Below are 24,900 nucleotides of genomic sequence, written 5' to 3' on the forward strand. Positions count from 1 at the left end.
CAGTCTTAAAAAAGTTAACTCTTTTGATAAAATGATCAAGTCTTAGAATTGATATGTTGTGATTGACCCAGAGAGCATTCATAGTATATCTTTATGAACCTATCCATTTTGCTCCATAAATATAATGAGGCAGTCATATAATTTCTCTTCAACGTAGGTTTGTGGTCATTACCTGAAATTCTTTTCCTCCTGGTCTCCCATCCATCCATCCACTTGCCATATTCAGTGAATAAATCTACGTTAAATTCTGGAGCTTGCCTCTGTAAAAAAGATACACATTTCGTAGGTGGGTTCCTAGTCAAACATCAGCACAGTATTAGCTGCAAATCCTCAATGGAAGATAGGCTGTGTTTTTGTTCTGATGACAAATCCATAAGTGATTTTTTTTTTAAAAGTCAGGTTACAGGAAAAGAAAAAAACAATCCCTAGTATTATTTCTTTAGGTTCAATTATGTTATGGTTAACTCTGAAACAATATGACAAAGAGCAAACATCTCAGGTACATTCTAAGAACATACTAGCATGCAGTTCACCACAAAGCCTTGAAAGATTAGGCAAGGTAGCCTAAAAGGATTCCAGTGTTGTAACATTTTATGTGTGCACACCAAGTATGTTTTATGGCAACAGTCCTTTGCAGATTTTCAGTGTATTATACAAAGATACTTCAAACCTTAGTTATGACTTAAGGCCTTTTGCCAGGTCTTAGAGTGATCAGTGGTTTCCGAGCACTGTACATAGTGGGCACCATTCATCAGTGGTATCTCACTTGCTCACTGAGCCACTGGATTCAAGCTAGCCTGGCTGAAGAAGGGTGATACACCCTGAAACCGGTCCCAGGATGCTTGTTTCCGGTCCAGGGAGGACCTGGCCTGGCAGTTTGGTCTGGACTGTTCGCATGAGGCACAGGGTCAAGACTGATTTGCATATGGCTGGGTCCAAACTGGCTTGGTGTAGTGTGCAAAAGAACGATGGATTTAACCCAGATATTTTGACTGGGGGAGAATGTTTGCATTGTCAGCATTCCGTTCATCATTTGTTTGCTGTAACACTAGTTCCCACTGGAGCACATGGCTCAAGAGTGATAATTCAGTCATAGCTGTGAACGAAAAATATAATTGAACCCTTGGAACACAAGGAATGCTCCTGCAGTAAAATTTCACAACCAGGACGGATTCACTAGGTTTATGCAAATTGTTTCCACTGTGTGAAAGAGCGAACCACTGATCCTGTACTGAAATTCCATAGTTGTGTAAGCAGCAAAATACTGCAAAAACGGCACACTGTTTTGCTGTCATGTTACACAAAGTAAAAACAATCATCCAGCTTGTAAATCCAACACCTTCTGCCCCCTATTGAAAGTCGTTGTAACAACTTGCGATGTAATGGTTTGCGATGTAACAACGCAGTTGTTGGAACGACCGTGTTGTAATGGCATGCGTAGTAAATGCTGTTTCCCCTGCAATACAATGGAAGGTGGCATCTGCACTGCCGGTGACGGCGTGGAGAGTTGAGGAAGATCACGCCTCCAGAAAGGCTGGACGGCACGAGACACACAGATCACGTGGTGGGATGTACTATTGTTGGCGGAATCTGATTTGCGACTGCCGTGAAGCACAGCACCCCACACAATATTGTAGACTCCCCAGTGTCTGTCAGGGATCCCGATGGGGAGACCCCAATTGCACAACAGCATGCACAACACACTGAGGCTCCTGCAATTCCACTTTTGTTGCAATAGTAACTACACTGCAAAAATGCCCGACCATGTTACAGACAATGATTAAGACCCGTGTTTATTGTTTTTATGTACCTGTAAAATTTCAATAAAGAAGAATAAAAAAAAACAATGGTTTCTCTGGGACCATAATTCGTAGGGCAATATTTAGAAGGGTCTGAGTTCAACTGACCATGTCCCAGAGGCTTAGGGTGAGGGAAGAAACCCTAAAGTTCATGTGAGACTTAGTGAGACTTATAGCGGTCCGCACAAATCTAAAAGAGGGGTGTTCTTGAGGGCACGCTGATGGCACATTGCAAGTTCACAGGAAAGTGGAGTCCTTCATTGTCTCCAGCACGTTACTGAACCACCAATCATTAAGCTGTTGCACAAAGTCAACTGGGCTTTAGGTTCACATAACAGCTGTGTAGGCTTTCCTAAGTGTTTCCCACTATGCAGGGTTACCTGCTGCCTTGGGCTGGTCCTCTAGGTCAGGGCTCTCCTCTTCTCTCCAGCTCCTGTTCTCCCCAGTAGAGCCAGCAGCAGGGCCTTCATCTACAGGATCTAGCCTTCCGGATAAGTTGTACTCATCTCAGCAGATTCTTGAGAGTATTAGCCGAAGGTTAAAATTAATGCAAATATTAGGTCGTAAGGCCTAGTGCTTACTAGCATGGAGTACACTGGTAAGAGGTCTGCACTCAATCAAAAGATGGTCCACCTCTTACATCACTAACTCCATCAAGAGCAGGAACCCGTTTGACAATCCTTTCCTGGACCTGCTATATTGAATGGGTGGGATAGATGCAAATGGGCAAAGGATGTGAAGTGAAATGCCACGATTACTTTCAGAATCAATTTACTGAGCGGTCCAATCAGTCAAACTGCTATCACCTGTATCATGGTGAAGCCTGATTGATTTGCAAATACCCTTTCATTGAGATGACACATATAGGTTTAAAAAGTCTTGAGAGCATTTTTTTCCCAGTGTTATAATGTTCCATTGGAGGCTTCCTATTGGTCAAAATGTTGCTTTTCTGAATGAGCCAATTGCACGTAGGAGATGTTCATACACATATTCCGATAATACTGTCTAATTCTAATTTATGTTCATCAAACAATATTTAATGAATAAAGGACCAAATTAACATACCTTTAAGAGATTTTCCGCAGGTGCAAAAAAATCATCGGTTGCAAACAGAACCTGAAAAGGTGGCAAAAGCAAAATCTAAGAACTTTTGTTTCAAAATGTTTTATATCATGTCGAGCATTCAGGTGAAATGAATTGTGTCAAGGCTAAATCAAAACAACCATTTGCAAAGCCAAAAGTCCTGGTTTTAATGTACCAACGCAAGAAAGCAGCATTTATGTGTCACATTAGCACATTAAAGCCATACCTGTTGGCTTTCTCCTTATTTTTTTGTAACAGTTTCTAGTTTTGCAGCTCCTTCGGCACAGCAATATTTAAAATCATGTCATAATGTAAAGTACTTATTGCACATTTTACTCATAAACGGCATTCCTATGTTTCCTAAGTTATTTTTAAAGATGGTGGCAAGTTAGGATCAATGTTTGACAAGTAAGTTCTTTCTTAGGATAGCTGTTGCATAATGTATTTGTTGTAAGTAGATTAGGTAGGCAGCAGGACACGTCTTAAGGTTATTAAGATATATTTATTAAGTTACACAGCAGAGCAGTAAACCTCACAGCTGACCAGACCATCAATTTCCAAGGCTGGAATCTTCACATACCAGATAGAACACTCTTAGGTACTATGGGAGGTTGAGAGGATAGAAACACTAAGAAAGGACTACAGACACCAAGAAGTCATATTGAAGTAATTATAAATATACAACAGTAATGTTAGTTAAATAGCACATTAAGGGTTTCAGCATTCCACAACATAGTTTCTCAACCTGCTTTCTGGTGCAGGGTTTCATCTGCTGCTGCTTTTTTCTGTTGCAAAAGTTCCCTTTCTCAATTTGCGTTTACTACTGTCTTTTGATTGAAAGCTCACTGTGCTAAAAATCTGCCCACTAATAATCTTTGGCCCAAATTGGGAGATTTTGCCAGAGCAGTCTCTCGGATGTTTGAGCTCTGCTAAAATGGTAGTATTCACTATTTGTGGACCTCAATATAGAGTGGCAATGATGGAAGAGCAATAAACAGTGCTGTATGTTGGTTGCTAATAGTGCCTAAACCTAGATAGCCTAAACATCCTTGTAGAGCAACTTTGTTCGTGAAAAGAGTGTGATTGGACGACCCAGCACTCTTTAATCCAGCCCACAAGTGCTAGCGCCAAGGGTGGATGCCAGAATTTATTGTCTGTGTGGATACCAGCCACTTTACTGTGACCACAAGACAGATGCAACCCGTATCATTATAAGTTAGGGGTTGCAGAGTTTTTCATTGACTTAACTTCAGACTTTTGACTGATGGTACAAAGGAAAGATCTATATTTGTAACCTCAGAAGGCCACTTCAGTTCAAGGTTATGATGTTTGGTATGCACGATGCCCTTCTTCCTTTCAGAGGTTTTCAAAATAAGCCTTGGCTGGTTTAATGAATTTAGTGTTACCTATTTGGATGATATAACTGTTTGCATCTCCAGCTGGGGACTCACCTGGTACAGGGGGACTGTTCCATGCCATGTAAAAGGCTAACTGGGCTATTAAGGTAAGAAATAGCCCGATAGGGCAGAAACTCAAGCATTCTTGGCCACCCGGTTTACAGTGGTAATCTAAAGGTCTTTAGACTAGGATCCAGTGCATTATTGACTAGAGTGCCTCCCAAAACCCAGACCAACTTGATGCCTTTTCAGGCCTCACAGAATTCTAGAAAAAGCTTTTGACAACCAGAAGGAGATGTTGGGGCCGACTCACAAAGATAAACTTAGATGAAAATCTAACTTTGCGACTTTGGGTATTCACAAAGGGAATTTACTACTCTAAACTCCCTTTGTGAAAACCGAAAGTTGCAAAGTTTTACTTTCAGTATTCACAAAGGGCATTTTAAAGTAGTAAATGCCCTTTGTGGATACTGAAGGTCGTAAAGTTAGACTTTCGTCTCAGTTTACCTTTGTGAATTGGGCCCCTTGTGTTCAGCTTGGGGGTTTAATGTCTCTGATAATAGTAAGCAATTAACTGTGCAGACAGATGCTTAAAACCATGGGATATTTGCAACACATAACTGAATGAAAATGGCCATGATTAGCTTCTAACATTGATATGAATGTTTTTGTTTTCCACAGAATAACATTGGACAGCTATTAAGAAAGAGTCTATTGACTTTGAGAAGTAATTGATGAAGCAGAGGGCATACCTGTTTGAGATTCAATTCAGTTTAAAACTTTCTACAAATAATGCAGATCTGAGGGAAATCCCAAGTTATTAAGGTGTTTGATAGATCTGTACTGGGCGGGACGGCGCAGAAGGGTGGCACTTGCTACACTGAATCGCACGTACGAGGAGGGCGGACTTGAGGCTCCCAGATTGGAGCTGCTCTACTACTATTCCGCGCAACTATAGAACATTGCTAGGTGGTTGGCTGAGGGGGAAATTTGGGAGAAATGCATACTCTGAGATAGTTTTCCAGTTGCTGATCTGCCGGCACAGCACTGCTCATGGGGGGAGTGGGCGCATCAGTTGCAGTTCCGTATGTGGTCGGGCAGACAGTGCGCATTTGGGAAACGTTTGTAGAACGAATTCTGAAACACGCCCGTTCCACCGGGAATTGTCAGAGTGGGACCTAAGGCCGGTTAGGAGAGTGATGGCCAATATATTGTATCAGGCATGGCTGGAGGGGGCGACACGCTCGCCGACTTGTACCCGGGCGAGAGCTTTATCACATTTCAACATGCTTGTGGTGATTTTGGACTGGGGCAGGGGCAATACCTGCAATACGCTGCCTTAACAACGTTTTCAAAGGAATATGGCCCATGTATTCATTGAGTCCACCGCTTACACAGCCATTATACATCCTATTCACTTGTGGGGCAGGCAGGCGTACTACCTCTTTGCTGTACAGTGCGAAGAGGGAGGATGCTAGCGCACCTCTTCCCCGCCGCATTTGCAGCTTGGAATGCGGACCATACATGACCCCAGTGAGAATACATCGCATGGTGACCAGTAGGCCCAACTCATGCCCCAGGTATCATAAAGAGGTGGCCAACTTCTTGCATTTGGCATGGGAATGTCCTGAGGTCAGGAATTTCTGGGCAGAGGTGGTGTAGCGAGTAAGAGGCAGCTTGAGTAGCAGAGTGCAACTATCGCCCAACCACTGTCTATTAGGATTGTTACGAAAGCATAAAAACCAAAGCAAGATGGGGTATAAGCTTTAGCATCTATTGTTGGTACTGGCCAGGCACATCATTGCAATTGTTTGGTTGGGGATGCGGGCACCGTAAGTCCCGGCATGGATTTGGGATGCATGTGAATGGTCCCTAGCTGAGGAGGTGCATATGAAGAAGTGTCGTAAGGATGAGAAATTGCAGTATGACTTAAGGCTCTGGAGGGAGCTCTGCCACAGCATACTGGCTGACTGTCTCCAGGCAGGCTCCCAAGATGTCAAAACAGGGATAAACAACACTGACTCTGAAGGGCAGGGAAAGCACAAAATAAAATAAAAAAACATTATCTTTAACTTGTGCCTAGGGTTCTCGAAGGGGGTGACACAGGTGGGCCATTGTCTTGCTCTGTCGCTACTGTACTCTATGAAGGTATGAGTCCAATGCTGGCCACTAAGCGCCCACTCATGTTATGTTTTATGTAAAATCTTTATATAAATTGAAAAAAAAGTTATTAAGGTGTTTTCTTTTCTTACACAACCAAGAAAAAGAACAGAACAAGCCAATACAAATTGTAGGGATGAAAAATGTATCTGCTTGATGACATGTGCACCCCTGCCCTGAGTACCCCAGCTGCATGGATATCCATATCCCTGGAAATCATTTTTGTTCATGAGCAAACAAGGCGCGCCTAAGGCAAGCCCGTCTGCACCTGTCCACGCCTGGACCGCGCCCAGCGGCAGGACCCCTGGACCCCACGAACGCCACGACGCCCGACACCGCTACGATGCCAGAACCCTCCACGCACTCAACACCGGACGATCACACACCTGCTTCCTGGCTGCCCCGAAGCGCACCCACGGAGCTTTCACCTGCCGGAACTGCAGCTTCACAAGCATCCACCCCACCATGCTGCTGACCAGGAAAGAACCCAACCACCTCAGATGCATCCTTCTCAACACCCACTCCGCCCACAAACACGCCGTTGATATCTGGGACCTACCCAATTCAATCTCCCCTGACGGAGACCTGGCTGAACCCCACCTCTGCACCCGACATAGTCATAGCCGTCCCGGAAGGCTACAAGATCACCTGCAGGGACTGCACCAACGGAGCAGGAGTAGGAATCGCCATCGTAAAGGAACACTCTAAGAGTCTCGACCAACACTGACGACACCCTCAGCACCGCTGAACACCTGCACTTCCAGATCCACATTGACCCTAACACCACCCTCGGAGGAATCCTCATCTACAGACCCCCCGGACCCCGACCACAGTTCAGCGACTCCATCGCCGACTTCGTCAGCACACACGCCCTCCTTTCCATTGACTACATCTTCCTCGGGGACCTGAACTTCCACCTCGAGAACAACAACGACACCAACTTTACCACTCTGATCGACAACCTAGCCAACCTCCGCCTCAGACAACTCGTCACAACACCCACCCACTCCGCCGGTCACACACTTGACCCTATCTTCTCCGCAAGCCTACACGTCGCCTTTAACCACATCACCGAACTCCACTGGACCGACCATCGCTGCATCCACTTCACCTTCAAGAAACCCACCACGCACCACCGCACCAAACAGATGCCTCGCCGCTGCTGGAGCAAAGTCACCGAAGAACAGCTAACCACCACCCTTGCCCAGAGCCCACCCGCCGACCCCACTCACCCCGACACCGCGGCCCCCAACCTCAGACAGTGACTGCACCAACACCCTCGCCCCGATCAAGAAACCCTCCAACAGTCACACCAACAAGAAAGCCAGCTGGTTCACTGAAGACCTCCGGGCCTCCAACCAAACCTGACGAAAGCTGGAGAAGATCTGGCTCCATGAACAAACACCGGACAGCCACGCAGCCCACAAGATCGCCACCCGCAGACACCATCACCTCATCAGATCCACCCAAAGGGCCTCCTTCAAAGACCGCCTAGACAACAACGCGCACAACAGGAAAGAGCTCTTCAACATCGTGAAGGAACTCTCCAATCCCAGCTCCAACACCAACGACGTCCCACCCTCGCAAGACCTGTGCGACTCACTGGCCACGTTCATCCACCGCAAGATCGCAGAAATCCACGACAGCTACAACGCCACGACCGCCCCGACAACTACTGAGACCTCTGCCCCCACGACCACCATCCGCACCAACCGCCTGCTCTCCTGGACCAACATCAATGACAACAACACCATCAAGATCATGAACACCATCCACTCCGGATCTCCGTCAGACTCATGCCCACACCACATCTTCAACAAAGCCAGCACAGCCATTGCACCCCATCTCCGGAAAGTCATCAACACCTCCTTCGAGACAGCAACCTTCCCGGAGAGCTGGAAGCACGCCGAGATCAACGCCTTACTCAAGAAATCCAAGGCGAACCCCAAGGACCTCAAGAACTTCTGGCCCATCTCCCTGCTCCCGTTCCCTGCAAAGGTAATCGAGAAGACCATCAACAAACAACTGACCCGCTACCTCGAGGACCACAACATCCTGGACCCTTCCCAGTCCGGGTTCCGCAGCAACCACAACACCGAGACTGCCTTCATCGCTGCCACCGATGACATCAAATCCCTGCTGGACAACGGAGAAACGGCGGCCCTCATCATCCTGAGGAATAGCCGACTGAAGCTGAACGCGGACTAGATGGAGGTCCTCCTCCTCGGATCCACCCCTTCAGCCTGGGATGACTCCTGGTGGCCGACCGCACTGGGAACAGCCCCAACACCCACCGACCACGCAAGCAACCTAGGGGTAATCCTCGATTCCACCCTCTCCATGACTAAACAGGTCAATGCCGTCTCCTCCTCCTGCTTCATCACCATCCGCATGCTCCGCAGGATCTACAAGTGGATCCCCACTGAAACTAGAAGAACGGTCACCCAGGCCCTCGTCAGCAGCAGGTTGGACAACGGAAATCCCCTCTACGCAGGAGCCTAGGCCATACTCCTGAGATGGGTCCAATGCATCCAGAATGCCTCTGCACGCCTGATCCTCGACATCCCTTGTCGCAGCCACATTACACCCCACCTGAGAGACCTGCACTGGCTCCCGGTCAACAAGAGGATAACCTTCAAGCTCCTCACCCACGCAGACAAGGCACTCCACAACACCGGACCAACGTACTTCAACAGACAACTCAGCTTTTAAACCCCCACCCGCCAGATCCGCTCCGCCAACCTCGCCCTCACTACAGTCCCCCGCTTCCAAAGAGCAACCTCCGGCGGCAGATCGTTCTCCCACCTCGCCGCCAAGACCAGGAACACCCTTCCCATCCACCTACGGCAGACCCAAGACCTGCTGACCTTCAGAAAACTCCTCAAGACCTGGCTTTTTGAGCAGTAGCAGCATTCCCCACCCCAGAGCCTTGAGACCCTCATGGGTGAGTAGTGCGCTTTTACAAATGATCTGATTGATATGATTGATTATGCGTGTGCCCCATAAACTAGTCGTCTCATGGTAATGCAGTCTGGTTAGACTAGGAGGGGTGCACTGAGCACTGCCCTTGTGAAGGTAGAGGGCTAACTGGAATTAAGTGACAGAAGCACTGTGGTGGCAGCATACCTATTTTGTGTTCACTAGAATCAGTAGTGTGAACAGTCCTTTTTACCTGTGTCACTGGAGAGGGGCCTAAAAGCCAACTCATGTAAAGTTCTGTGGCTGTGTACTTACCTTTGGTCAGCAGATATTTTGTGTAGTGCCGCGCTTAGTGAGTGCTACTTATGTGTCTGTGCTGGGTAGCCTGTGTATGCCTCTGTGTGATATATAACATGGAGACCTGTGTGTTCCATTTTGGAAGGACAGGGCCTTGAGAAGCAGGAAAGGTGAGGATTGTATGAACTTTTGTCAACAAGAAAAAAAGGTTTTGTTTACCAATGGTAAAGGCAACTTCTGTATGACTTCATGTTTTTCCACTAATACTGTAGGCGAACATTGCACAAATGAGCCACAAGATCTGGCATAAAATTCAAAATATTTAGTTTGGCAGAGCAAGACATCTGCCAAAATGTTTTGGATATCCTGCCTGCTATTTTTGTCAGTGTCATTAACATAAAGGCGCTCATAATACAGTGGATAGGAAGTCTGACACTTTTTGGCAGATGTCCTCCATCCACCCAACTCTAAATAAGACCCTATATTTTTTTAACACTGAGAAAGGAAACCACAACGCCTCCGACAGACTTTTCCTGGACATCCCCCGCTGCAGCCACATTTCCGGTCACCTGAGAGACCTTCACTGGCTCCTGATCAACAAAGGAATCACGTTTAAGCTCTTTACTTATGCCTACAAAGCCCTCCACAGCACTGGACCTACATACTTCAACCACCACCTCTCCTTCTACACACCCACCAGACATCTCCGCTCTGCCCATCTTGCCCTGGCCACTATCCCACTGATCCGCAAGATTTCATCCGGAGGAAAATCCTTCTACATCTCAGGCAATCAACTTCACTGCCTGAATCAGGAAAAACCTCAAGACCTGGCTCTTCAACTGAACTGCAGACCCTCCTCCACCCCCTCTCAGTGCCATGAGATCCTAACGGGTGATTAGCTGCGCTCTTTTATAAAAACCTGATCCACATTTTCATAGCGACACCTTGACACCATAGAAAGGAGTATGCTTCAATAAACTCACAACATTACAGAATTTGCCTTACCTTTCCACCTACTGTTTCAGTTGCCAAGTCATTCAATTGTACAAAATCAGGAACCTGCTCACTTTGGGCTTCTTTCAGTTCAGATGCCATCTTTCTATAAATATTGACAAATGTATACATTTATATTTTTCTAAAGGCAAGTAAGAGGTTTTTGCAAATTTCAAAATTCTAATTTATTGTTTATGCTTTTCTTTATTTCTTTATTTCGGCCAAGTATGGCCATAAAAGTCACATACATACATAGAAAAAGCAATCAAGCAATATGCATGGCAACAATTAATTTAAAAAGGGTAAAAATAATTTTTACATTTTCATTTTAAGGTACATTTCATTTTGGTAATGTAAAGATTTTATAAACATAAACCATTTAAAAAGTTTTTCATTTTATAATAAAAAGGGTTTTATGAATACATACACCTGTCCAGCTCAAAGTACCTGTCCTTGTTTATGCTTTTAAAAGAGACCTGATTGTACAAATCCATTCAACAGTACTTTTCATGTGGTCCAACAGAAGCTCCACCAGTGGTGTAATGTAAAATGAATGCCCCATCCCTGTAAAATATGGTGAGAAACCCATGAGAATCCACCACCTACGGTTTAATCACTCATGTGACCCACTCACAAAACAAACAGTTAAGTACAGGAGGGTTTTGTGTACTGACACTGTCTAGTAAAATACTGCTGAATTGGGCCTCTCTCTATTTTTGATTCTCAGAACTGGGAAATGTTGTTTATATTCTGTAGCTAGTTGTTTTGCAATTAAAGTAGATTGTTAACAGCATGTCATTCACTTGAAACACTATATAATAAGCCCAAGATAATTTTCAAGAAATAATCTTTTCTAAAAATTTAGAAAACATTCCTATCAAAAAATAAATTATCACAGTTTCATTGCTTAAATCAACATTTATCAAGGGGACTTATATGTTGTGTATTTGTAGAAACTCACAACTCAGGTGGAACATTTACTTGTTTTTGTACTGCACAAAGGATAGCATCTCTGTCCTTGAATTAAAGGATATGTGCCATGACTGGGCGAGTGGGGGCCCTGAAGGGGGATGTCAGACCAGCACTTGTTGAGTAAGTTCCATGGAGAAGTAGGGAGTGACGGTCTGTGGGTCCAGTTGGTCCTTAAACCAGGTCTCCAAGAAGTTCACCATGTTGGGGCCCTCGCTGTCCTTCTGAGGGCCCACAACGCTGATTTTGCTGCGCTGGGGCCAACATTTGACATCTTCGGCAAGTTCCTCCAGAAAGTGGACTCTCTCTGTCAGATATCAGAGTTGTTTCTGAAGGTCCATAGTATTGAATTGAAGGTCGTCCAGGATCTTTTCAGACTGATGACCATATGTACAAAGACTTTTTGCAGTCAACATGTGCGCGCAAAAAGGATCGAATTTTGATTTCAGGGCAATTTGGCTATGCGACCAAATACCGATTCGATATTTGGAAGGGGAATGTTTAGGGAGTCCCTTCTGAATACTGAATCGTAGTGGGATGGATTAATGTTTTGAGACCAAAATGTAGTTGCAAAACAGAAATATTTTACCGACACCTCAAAGGAGATGCTAACCCATTTGAAAATGGAAAGTCTCCCCTTTGTGAATGTAGAAAGAATATTATTTAAGACTAGGCAATGCCGAATGGGCCACTGCCTACTCTTAAAAAAAAAAAAATTTGACTTTTCATTTTATTTTTTGTTTTAACCCATCCAGTTTTTCTTTAAGGAAATGGGGTTACATTTAAAGGACAAACATGCTTTTTTTAAAAGCAATCACAGGCTTGGTGGTCTGCTAAACTCAGCAGGCCACCATCCCTGTGATGGCTGTGATTCCTCATGGGTCGCAATTTGTGACCTACCTCATTAATATTCACAAGGTAGGTAGAATTGTTACACTCTACAAATCAGAAATTCACAAACTGACTTACTAGTACATAGATGACTTCACAAATTACCAAACTGGTTGCAATAATACTGTTCGCAATTTGCAAAAAGTATTTTGCGATCAGTTTTATGTGATGCTTGTTAACACTATAATAGATTAGGCCCAAGACTGTGCTCATACCTGGAGAATTAGGCACTACTTGGCTTCAGAGGATGAGGGAGAAGAAATGGGCTGTCCGGGCCAAGCTTCAGTTTTAGGTAGAGGAACCAAAGGAAAATCGCAAAACGGGAAAAGGAAGAGAATGGAGGGTGGTGTCAAATCCCTGTGGGGTAGAGGAGTATGAGAGAACATAGTGTCAAAGCCAGTACTCAGCCTGGAGGAGAATCACTCACCCTTTTGCTGGAGAAGATTAAAAGGGTGTGCGCACATCACTTTCCACTGCTTTGAGTCTCATTGTCATGAAAATCCCACCAAGCTATAGCCTCCAATAATTCTCATGCCCCCGTTACAAGACCCTGGCTGTGCCCCCCTCCCACGGCATCTCACCCTCACATCCTAACTCAGCAAGCTGATTCATTTTCAGTCCTTTGAAAGGAAATAACTAATTAATCTGCACCTGCCCCTGGAGTGTGCCCTGTGGGGCATATTCTCAAGGATCTATTGCCGAGTTATCTGCAGTTTATCGCAGCCAAAGTGGCGATAAATGTATCGCCCCATTCAAAAGCTGGTGCTAACAGCCCATATCACCAGTTTACCTGAGATAGCAGCTGCAAAAAACATCGCCACAGATGACCCCGGCAACTATCGCTAATAAGATGCAGAGTAGGCGATCTGTACAAAAAGCAGCGACAACACTACTCCGCAACATTCGCAACGACCAGCCAGATCGGCGATAAGACCACAAAAAATGCTATAAGGCACGTTAGCAGCAGGAAATCAACAACAGCAATGACCTGGTGTAAAGCCGGACGACAGCCTGCATCAGAAAAGGGAGAGCAGACCAGAGCCACACCTGAAGAACAACAGATGCCATGGAGCCACAGATCATGCAGGCCGGACACCCAAGAGGGCCACAACACCCACCGCCACCACCTCCAGGACCCCCAACGCCCCCCATGGACCAACACTGATGCTGCGCAGACAAAGACAGCGACCTTCAGAAAACACACCAACCTCACAAACCCAGCACCAGAGAATGCCATTGCCCACCACAGGCTCAAAGGGACAACCATCCTCCGCATCCTGACCACCATTGCCCACAGGCTGACGGTACCAACACAGCGGACAACCAACATCCCACCTCAGACAAAGCTGCTGCCTGTGCTGCACGTGTTGGCCTCTGATACCTTCCAAACAACAACTGCCAGAGTCGAAGGAGTCTCACAGCCAGCCCTATCCAAGTTCCTCACAACGGTCGTGGATGACATCATCAGCTTGGTACCCCACTATCTATACTTCCCCCACAGTGTGCAGGAACAGCTAGAGACGAAGCAAGGCATATACACCATAGCTGGCTTCCCGTACATGATGAGGGCAATCAACTGCACACATGTCCTACTTGTGCCCCCTGGCAACACTGCACACAATAACCACAACAGAAAGCACACGCATTCCATCAATGTGCAGGGAATAGCGGACCACCGGAGAATCACCACCAACGTTGACGCTAACCACAAAGGCAGTTAGCATGATTTCTACATCTTCTGACAGTCCATTATCAACCAGTGCTACCAGGATGGCACCTACGGAAAAGCACTGCTCGTTGCTAAGTACAAAATGAACACATCACACACCTCAACTCCACAACCATGCAACTCCCAACACTGGGAATGCACATGTTACAAACTCACGTACAATGATAAACTTGTGGGGGCGCCTCTGCACTCACTTGTATACTGAAATAGTTGATCAAGTATCGATAAAGTAAGTGCTCCCTAGATCTTATTTTGTTAATAGTGGATGAATTGTCTAAACTTCTGGAAGATCTTGAAAGTCAAGTCAAACAATTGAAACATGAATTGAGCAATAAGCTAACACCAGAAGAATTGGGCACCGCCTTAGAAGACATCAATAATTGATTGAATAAATACGTTAAAGAGATAAACGAAAGGAAACTAAGGAAATTTAAACGCGACACGGTCGACTACAAATTAGGCGAAGTGTATAACTGGGCTGAAATGTACGCAGCAAGGCGACAAAATCGTCCACACCCTAATAGATCAACGGAAGGTGACACATCATCTTCGGACGACTCAACACGCAAGGAATTTCCTAGGGGTAGACCTAGACAACAACCTCCAAGCCCAGGAACTAAGACTTCTGGTCAACCATCCACGCCACAGCCCCCTAGTGTACCTAGGAATACATCCGAGATTAACACTGAATCTGAGCCTTTTTTAGAGACAGGCCCTGTGCCAACCGTAGATCCAGGAGGTCAAAGCGGAAAAACCACCTTACCTCCACCAGCCAAATCGACCAGAAGTCACAGAGTCTAGTCATTAATGTATTGCAGACCCCTTTAACGATCATGCAAGAAAAAGTCCTTCAAAAGGGGATACGTTTTGTGCCCATACACCATTGTAATGAATTGGACACAGCCATATCCTTCTACAAATTCATGAGATCGCTAAGACTGAGACATTTTTTTAGTAATGTCTATGAACCTCAGAGCACACCAGATCATAGCACACTAATGGGCTTCCGACCTAAAAGTACCTTCATACCACCAGTGAGCCACAAAGTGTTGGACATTTTTGAAATTCTAGTCCAAAAGGATCTACATGAGATTTTTCAAACCAGAAGACATAACAAATCCAATCTTTCCACTAATGAACGGCAGGCTTTAAATCAACTGGCCACCAACAGCGAGTTAACCATTTGCAAAGCAGACAAAGGAGGTGCACTCGTAGTCCTTGACTCTACCTACTACGTTAACAACTTGGACGCCCATCTAAACAATCGAGATTTGTATATGACACTCGACACTGACCCGACCAGTACTTTCAGAGCAATTTTAGTCACCATCGTCACCAAAGCAGTTTCAGCCAATACCATCACTGAAAAAGACAAGAGGTTCCTAATTAAAGATCATCCACAAATACCTTACATATACCTAGTGCCAAAAATCCACAAACACCCCAGCAAGCCACCTTTCCGTCCTATTGCGACTACATGTAATTTAATTCATGAACCTACAGGATTATACATTGACAAACACCTACAGGCCAGTGTGAAAGGCATGTCCACATTTTTACAAGATACCACTTATTTTCTGATCAAACTCAACAGTATCATCATTCCTCCAGATCATCACATAATCTTGTGCACGATTGATGTAAATTCATTATACACCTCCATTCCGCACAATCTCGGCTTGGAAGCTCTGGAGTCAGCTCTAGTTCTTACAGATAAACCATTGGATTTACAGGTTTTCATCATAGAACTAATGCAATTTATGCTACATCACAGCTATTTCAAAACTCCCAACAATAACTACTATTTACAGCTATCCGGAGTTGCTATGGGCAATTGTGCCGCTCCGGCATATGCAAATCTTGTTTTATTTTTTTTTAACGTACTGCATAAACTGTGTACTTTTATGATGAATTTTTTATCGAATAAAGTTATACTGACTGACATTTACCTTTTTGAGAAGCAACACATCCTCCACAACCACAATTGGCAACCATTTCTATGTGCATACTATTGTTACCTTGACAATATTTTCCTTATATGGAAAGGCAGTGAAACTCAGCTACTCGACGCAATTGCTAATTTGAATCTAGTGAATGACCGAATACAATTCACAGATACAGTCAATGAATCTGAAATTTCGTTTTTGGACGTTCAAATAAAGCTAATCAACAATCAGCTAGTGACATCTATTTTCACCAAGGCTACTGACCGAAATAACTATCTGCATTACAAAAGCTTTCACCAACCTAGTCTCAAACGTCACTTACCGTACTCACAGTTGCTACGAGCAAAAAGAATTGCCTCCACAACGGATCTCTACACAGTTAACAGTACTAAAATTATTGACAAATTTCATCAACGCGGTTAGCCAAGATACCTTACGCAAATGGCAGAAGATCGAGTCGCTGTGAAAACAAGAGAGGAGCTACTTAGACCTGAAGACCAACCTCATGAACAGGATACTCGCTTAGTGTTTGTGTCTAAATATTCTACACACTCTCCGAAAATCAAAGAGTCGATTCATAAACACTGGCCTCTACTACAATCTGAAACTGACTTCAATAACATTTTTGATAACCTTCCTATTTTCGCCTACCAGCGTTAAAAAAACATCCAGCTTTTCTAAAAAAAAAACACAACTTCTCTTCTCCACACTCTTTATTTTTTACTCACACTGTACCCATTTAGTATAATTGTCTCCTACATTCTCTTTCCTTTTTCCTTTTATCTCTCGGATTTCCATTGATTGTCTTTTGACTATGTTGTCTATTGCCACTATCCTTTGCAGATATATATTAGTATGTTCCATTGTTGTTAGTCAGTTCCATACACACATTGTTACACTTGTTCGTTTACTCTTCTATCTCTATTTTACATTGTTCACTCTTGTTCATCACTCTACTCTTCATTTAAGGTATTTCTGTATTTGTTTACACATATATATTTCGCGCACTCTGTTGCGCCGTTTTCTTTGTTTATTCTGCACTCCACAGACGTGGTCTTATTTCTATGTTTATACACGGGGGGTTTTAATGGAGCATGCGCATAATACAGGGCGTCTTCCGGGTTCGCCATTACATGGACCGGGTACTAACTTTGTTTATGGGATATTCTTCTCTGCGTAGTTGGTAAGTGTCACTGTCCTGCACACTGTATTTATAACCACTAAGCGTTTTGATATAAAGTCGGCATGTACTAATCTTCGCACACTTTTTTAGCCAGTTGCATATTCGGGCTCATCATTACGTGCACTGTTCAATCTATGTCACGCGCCCACTCCTATGATCTTGGGCTAAGGGTTTTTCCATATTTCTTTAATACCTTTTTAATCACTCAAACACTGGGAGCCCCTTTTCGCTGCCTTTTATAATTTTCTCTTCTACCGTATGTCACCCGCATTGCGTTACTTCAATCACTTCTTATACTTTCACATCACTCGGCTTCTCTAGAATTAACACGTCCCCATTCACTCATTCACTTTTGCAACAGCGCACTACTTGGATCCTACCTATTTTCCCCTGATATCTTTCTTTTTATTCCTTACAGTACTTTTGTTTTTCATCTTGTATATATATTTTCTGGCACCCCTAGTTTTGCTTCAGACACGCTGCCTGCACGGTTGGAGTTTACATTGTGCTACTTGAAAAATTATTTTTGGTGTATTTCCGCCTTCCTATTGCAGCAATACAAATGTATTTCCTTATATTTCTGTCTAATAGATTCCCCCTGATGAAATGCTGTGCACGAAATGCATTGGGGATAACCACACTACGAAGTTTTTGGAATTGTTTCACATGTTGGATCTTTGGTTACCTTTTTTCAATTTCAATCATATGACGAAATATGATCGACTGTCATAACCAATATCACAAATGAAAAATTGAAAACATGAACTACAAATAAAAGATGATCTTTTGATTCCTTACATTTTGAGTATGTCTATTAACGTTCTTTCATCATTACAAACTCACGTACAACATGCCAGACAACATGCCCACCCACCAGACACGACAGACCAACTTACCGTGGGAACCTGGGCCAGCCAAGCACATAAGCCATCAACGGCATGGCACCTCAGCCACACAATAGCAGAATGTAGGTAGAGGTGGGAACCAGGCATGTGCAAAGGAGGCAAGTGACCCATGAATGAGAAGGTACACAATGCCAACTGTGGCGTGGATGTGCTGGCCAGACTGCAGTAGCAGACCACACACATATCTATGTCGACATATACCGCTGGTGTTTGGAGTGTCATAGACTGATCAGCAGCTACACCAGCCTCAGAGCCGACGAACCACCCACCAAGAAAGACCCCAACCACCTCCGATGCATACTACTGAACACCCACTCCGCACTCAAGCATGCCATCAAGCTCTGCGACCTGCTCGACACAACATCCCCGGACGTCGCCTTTCTGGCAGAGACCTGGTTTAACGACTCCTCCACACCCAACATCGCCATAGCCTTCCTAGATGGCTACAAGATCACCCGCAGAGACCGCACCAACGGAGTCGGAGGAGGAATCGCCATCGTCCACAAGAACAGCATCAGGGTCTCGACTAGCACCGACGACGCGCTCAGCACCGCCGAACACATGCATTTCCAGATCCACACAGACCCTAACTCCACCCTCAGAGGCACCCTCATATACCGATCCCCAGACCCCGCCCTCAGTTCAGCGACTCCATCGCCGACTTGATCAGCACGCACACCCTGACCTCCACCCACTACATCCTCCTCGGAGACCTGAACTTTCACCTTGAGAACAACAACAACAACAACTCCACAACCCTGATCGATAACCTCGCCAACCTCGGACTGAAGCAACTTGTCACAACGCCCACCCACTCCACCGGCCACACACTCAACCCCGTCTTCTCCTCAAGCCTGCACGTCTCCGTCAGACACACTACCGAACTCCTCTGGACAGACCACCACTGCATCCACTTCGCCTTCCAGAAACCCACTGCACCAAACAGATCCTCCGCCGCTGCTGGAGCAAAATCACCGAAGAACAACTACACGCAAACCTTGCTCTCAGCCCACCCACCGAACCCTCCAACACCGACGACACTGCCCACAGCCTCAGACGCTGGATCGAGGACTGCGCCAACACCCTCACCCGCTGAAGAAACCCCCCCACAGAGACACCAGCAAGAGGGCCAGCTGGTTCACCCCAGAACTCCTAGCATCCAAGCAAGCCTGCCGGAAACTAGAGAAGAAACGGCACAGTGAACAAACTCCGGACAGCCACGCAGCAACACCAGGGCGCCATCCGCAACCAACACCACCTCATCAGGGTGGCCAAGAGAACCTCCTTCAAAAACCGCCTCGACAACAATGCACACAATAGCAAGGAGCTCTTCAACATCGTGAAGGAACACTCCAACCCCAGCTCCAACACCAACGACACCCTCCGTCGCAAGCCCTGTGCGACTCCCTCGCCACCTTCTTCCACCGCAAGATAGCAGACATCCACGACAGCTTCAAAACCCAGACAGCCCCAACAGACAGCAACACAACAGACCCTCCTCACACCATCGACCACGACCCCTTGCTAGCCTGGGCCAGCGTGAGCATTGATGACATCATCAAGACCATGCACAGAATCCACTCCAGTTCTCCATCAGACCCATTCCTGCACCACGTCTTCAACAGAGCAAGCAGCTGCATAGCACCCCACCTGCGCATCATCATCATTCTCTCCCTCGAGACCGCGACCTTCCCAGAGATCTGGAAACACGCCGAGATCAACGCCCTACTCAAAAAACCTAAGGCAGACCCAAGAGACCTTAAGAACTTCCGGCCCATCTCTCTGCTCCCCTTCCCGGCCAAGGTCATCGAGAAAACGTCAACAGACAGCTAACCCGATACCTCGAAGAAATCAGAACCTTGGACCCTTCCCAGTCAGGGTTCTGCAGAAACCACAGCACCGAGACTGCCCTCATCGCCGCCACTGACGACATCAGGACCCTGCTGGACAACGGCGAGACCGCAGCACTCATCCTCCTAGACCTCTCTGCTGCCTTTGACACCGTCTGCCACCACACACTACGCGCACTCGTCCACGCTGCAGGGATCCGAGACAAGGCTCTGATGGGACCACCTCCTTCCTCTCCGGCAGAACCCAGAGTGTCTGCCTCCCCCATTACGTTCCAGAGCCTCCGAGATAATCTGCGGCGTACCCCAGGGATCCTTCCTCAGCCTGAGGCTGTTGAACATGTACATGGCCCCGCTCGCACACCTAGTCCAACAGCACGACCTCAACATAATCTCCTACGCCGACGACACTCAGCTGATCCTCTCCCTCACCAAGGACCCCATCACCACCAAAGCCAACCTCCACAAAGGTATGAAGGCCGTTGCAGACTGGATGAAGACCAGCCAACTGAAGCTGAACTCTGACAAGACGGAGGTCCTCATCCTCGGCTCCAACCCTGCAGCCTGGGACGACGCCTGGTGGCCGATGGCACTGGGGGCAGCCTTGACACCCACCGACCATGCACGCAACCTGGGAATCATCCTTCGACTCAACGCCCTCATTGACCAAGCAAGTCAACGCCGTCTCCTCTTCCTGCTTCAACACCCTCCCTATTCTCCGCAAGATCTACAGACGGATCCCGACAGATACAAGAAAGACAGTCACCCAGGCCCTCGTCAGCAGCAGACTCGACTACGAAAATGCCCTCTACGCGGGAGCCCCGACCAAGCTCATCAAACGACTACAACGCATTCAAAACGCCATGCCACGGCCATATCAACCCCCACCTGAGAAACCTGCACTGACTCCCCGTCAACAAGAGGGTATGCTTCAAGCTCCTCACCCATGCACACAAGGCGCTCCACAAGACCGGCCCAGCCTACCTCAACAGACAGCTCTCCTAAATCCCCAACCGCCAGCTACGCTCCGCCGACCTCTCACTCGCCACCGTCCTGCGCATTCGAAGAACAACCACCGGTGGGAGATCCTTCTCCCACCTCGTCGCCAAGACATGGAACACCCTCCTACTGAGCCTACGACAGACCCAAGACCTGCTGACCTTCAGAAGGATACTTAAGACCTGGCTGTTCGATCAGTAGCGCCCCCCCCCCAGCACCTTGAGACCCTTACGGGTATGTAGTGCGCTTTACAAATGATTGTTTGATTAATTGAACTGTGTCACCCCAGCCAGTGGGGAATCTCGTGGAAATGTAGCTTGTTACGTTCCCCCCAGTAAGCGTGAGCGGAGTGGGCTAGCCCGGCGTATGCCAGGCCAGCATAGGGGTGTGAATAAAAAGCATGTAGCTCTGGGCGTGACTCTCTTCCGGAATGCCCAACTTCTCTGCCAGGGTGGCGCCCCTCCTCAGCCCGCCACAAGGCCGCCACTGTCGCCGTGAGAAGTGTTGCTTGCGATCCTGTGCGCCTGCTGCACCCCGGGCCGCTGGGTCCCGAACCCGTCTTGCCCACCTCTGCGCACCCAGGCCTCACTGCTCACCTGCCGACACCAGCGTGTGTCGAATAAGGCCCACCACGTGCCGGTGCAAGATCCAAGCCTGAGTGCCAAGACCCTGGCAGCCTGCTCAGACCATCACGGCCTCCATGACACAGGCCCGCAGCACTCCCTTCTCTATGACATACTCCACCGGCATACACAGTGGACTAGTAGGTCACGCATTTGGAACTGAGTCTTGATTACACTATGGCAGAGAACATTATTTATGGCAGATTTTATGTCACAATAGTGCCTTTTAATGTGGTGCCACCAAGTCTGTGTATAGCATTCCGGTAACACATGTGTGTGGGCCGACGCGGACTACCGCCCTCGGGCCACACTAAGCTCGAATAGGTCAAACCTTTGGAACTGTGTCTTGATTACATTATGGCAGAGGACAATGTTTATGGCTGAGTTAAAGTCACTATACTCCCTTCGATGTGGTGATACCAAGTGTGTGTATAGCTTTCCAACCACACGTGTCTGTGGGCCCACGCGGACTACTGCCCTCGGGCCACACTGCGCTCGAGTAGGTCACACATTTGGAACTGAGTCTTGATTTAGCAGTGGCAGAGTTCATATCATTGTACTGGCCTCAATGCAGACTGCATCCCCTCTCATCCCCGGAGCCATTAAGTATGTTCCCCGACATTCATGGGCACTCCCTGGTTGAACTTTGGTGGCATCTGTGTGTATGGACTGGGGGTTGTCTTCATCCTCATGTAGCTGATACCAAATTGGTGGTGAAAAAACTCAAGTAGCATTCCACTTCTCCATTTAATGCTGCCGGACGGCTTCTGCCCTCTGCACAATACCCTGGAGGACTCCACTGTCCCCCGCAACCCTCCGCCACATTCTCCTTGGACATCGACGAAAACCCGCTCAGTCCACATGGCCATACCTCAAACGGTGCAATTCTGCATTCTGAGTTCAGGCATACTAAACTCTATGGGCCCGATTCACAAAAATAATCTGAGACAAAATCCTAACTTTACGACTTTCGGTGTTCACAAAATGCATTTAGGAGTACTAAAGTTAGGAATCCTAACTTTAGTACTACTAAATGCCCTTTGTAAATACTGAAAGTCGTAAAGTTAGGATTTTGTCTCAGATTACTTTTGTGCATTGGGCCCAAGTTCTCCATCTTGTCCCAATGAGAAGATATACTCGTAAAATGTTACAGAGTATTCCCAAGTCTATCCTATGGGACAGATTGCCTTTCAACAGTTCACTATCAGGACATGTCGCACACACCAGTACATGTCCTACCTTTCAAATACCCTGCACACTGCCCATAGGGGTACCTTGGGCCTACCTTAGGGGTGACTCACATGTACTAAAAGGAAAGTGTTTTTTTATAATTTATTTATTTATTTTTATAATTTTTAACAAACTTTATTGTCACCAAGTCAGCAATACACAGCTTCAGGCCTACAACCCGGAGGCCGGCCGTGGTCAAAATCGGGATCAGAAAATAATGACAAACAAATGAGACACAGCCATATGACCGACAACCCTGAGGTCCGGTGGCAATGCAGCATCCAGCTAGAGGCTGAGTCTAAGCAGGTCCCCTAAGTGGGCGACAATCCTCTCTAATGTAGAAGAGAGATCTCCCTCTCAGTCAGTCCCACCCTGGAACTCCACTAAGTAATAGAGAAGGTGAACAGTGCCCTAGAGCATAAATAAACACCGACTCAGTAACAATTGAAGAACTAAACCCCTCCCCTCCCGCCCCCCACCCTGCCATTACTGCCCTGACCATATTAGTAAGTGATGTAGCCTTTACAAGCCCCTGATGCCTCCGCTGCTGCGGTCATGGGTCTGCTCAACTCTAGTTCGTTCGCAGCCGCCCGTCACCTCCATAAAAGGGAGTAGAGAGCAACACTCCAGCGCCGGGAGTCTCCTCCACAGCCTCAGTCCCAGGGGTTGTGACTAGTCCGCACCCTGTCGTGATGTAGTCTCTGAAACTACCAGTGTGCCATCTCCCGACACCCTCGGCTCTCCCTCTGTACTCAACGTGTTCAAGTGTGTCCGATACAACCCCCAGAAGTTCTTAGGCCCGGAAGTCAGGGGTAGCAGTTCGCTATAGTGTTCTGTTTGTGTGCAGCAATAAATCATGTTGTGCGCCCATCTCTTAGCGGTCGGGGGCGGGCCCCTCATCGAGCGGAACGCAACCACTCGCCTGGCCATCAACATACCCATATCCGCCAGTCATCTCAGCGCCACCGGAAGTCGTTTTGGATACCCCAGTAGCGCCAACGACGGATCCGGGCTAATATCTAGCTCCAGAATCTCGCTCATCTCCCTAAAGATATCGTCCCAGTATTTCTGGATAGCCGGGCATCGCCACGCCAGATGCAGAAAATCTGCTATCGGTGCATGGCATCTCTCACACTCAGCCGTTTGTCTCAGGCCATACCTGTGTAGTCGTTCCGGAGTATAATATACTTTCTGCAGAAAATTAAAGTGAATAAGTCTGTGCCTTCCATTCAGAGAGATCTTCTAGGTGTTTCCGCAACAGTACCTCCACATGGCGTCGTCTATAGTAATTTGAAGATCACGCTGCCACTCAACTCTGGCATTCATAAGATTCTGTTCCCTATACGTAAGTGCCTTCCTGTACAATATCGTGATCAGCTTACGGGGCTCCGCCACCTTTATGGTATGTGTGAGTCCTGGGACTTCCGGCGGCTCCGCGAGATCCGGGCCCAGTAGGCTCAGCAGTGCTCCTCGCACTCTGTGGAAGTGGAAGCGCGTCAGCAAGGAGATAGCTCCTCCGCCGGCAGATACCTGCTCCCACGTCTTCACCCGACCCTCCAGAAACAAGTCGCCTATCTTAGTTATGCACAGCATGCGTAGTGCCTGCGTCACTCCCTTGTCCCTCAGTGGAGGAAGCCATAACCCCCACTCCGGTAGCATGTCTGGGAAATACAGAATTTCGCAGTTCCGAGCCCGAGTCAGGGAGTGCCAGGCGTGATTCGTGGCAGCTATGGAGTCCTGAACACCCATCCGACGTTCGACCGGTAGGCACACCGTGGCTGGGAGGGGGAGGGGAGCTGCAAACAGCCTGTCCTCCAGCCTGTCGTAGGCCACAACGTAGTTTTCACATATTAGAATTTCCGGATCCGTGTGCAGTTGAATCCTTAGATAACGTACCGGTTCCTGGGACCACTGCAGTGGATACTCCGCA

The 24,900-nt window shown here is 46.9% G+C and overlaps 1 protein-coding gene across 3 annotated transcripts in view; it reads right to left on the bottom strand.

The window, feature by feature from the left end:
* ALLC (allantoicase) overlaps positions 1-24,900 on the bottom strand; it is a 798,009-nt gene that overhangs the window by 716,402 nt on the left and 56,707 nt on the right. For 2 of the 3 annotated variants that reach the window (XM_078647862.1, XM_078647863.1), the window contains exons 2-4: positions 10,661-10,754; positions 2,865-2,915; positions 173-260 (exon numbers count right to left, since the gene is read on the bottom strand). In XM_078647862.1, the coding sequence (XP_078503988.1) occupies positions 173-260; positions 2,865-2,915; positions 10,661-10,754 (233 nt within the window). Of the gene's footprint in view, positions 1-172; positions 261-2,864; positions 2,916-10,660; positions 10,755-12,723; positions 12,745-24,900 lie in introns of those variants that run through there. The other variant, XM_078647864.1, reaches the window with a different exon arrangement.

This window comes from Lissotriton helveticus, chromosome 6, assembly GCF_964261635.1.
Source record: "Lissotriton helveticus chromosome 6, aLisHel1.1, whole genome shotgun sequence".
In the NCBI taxonomy this organism is placed as follows: Eukaryota; Metazoa; Chordata; class Amphibia; order Caudata; family Salamandridae; genus Lissotriton; species Lissotriton helveticus.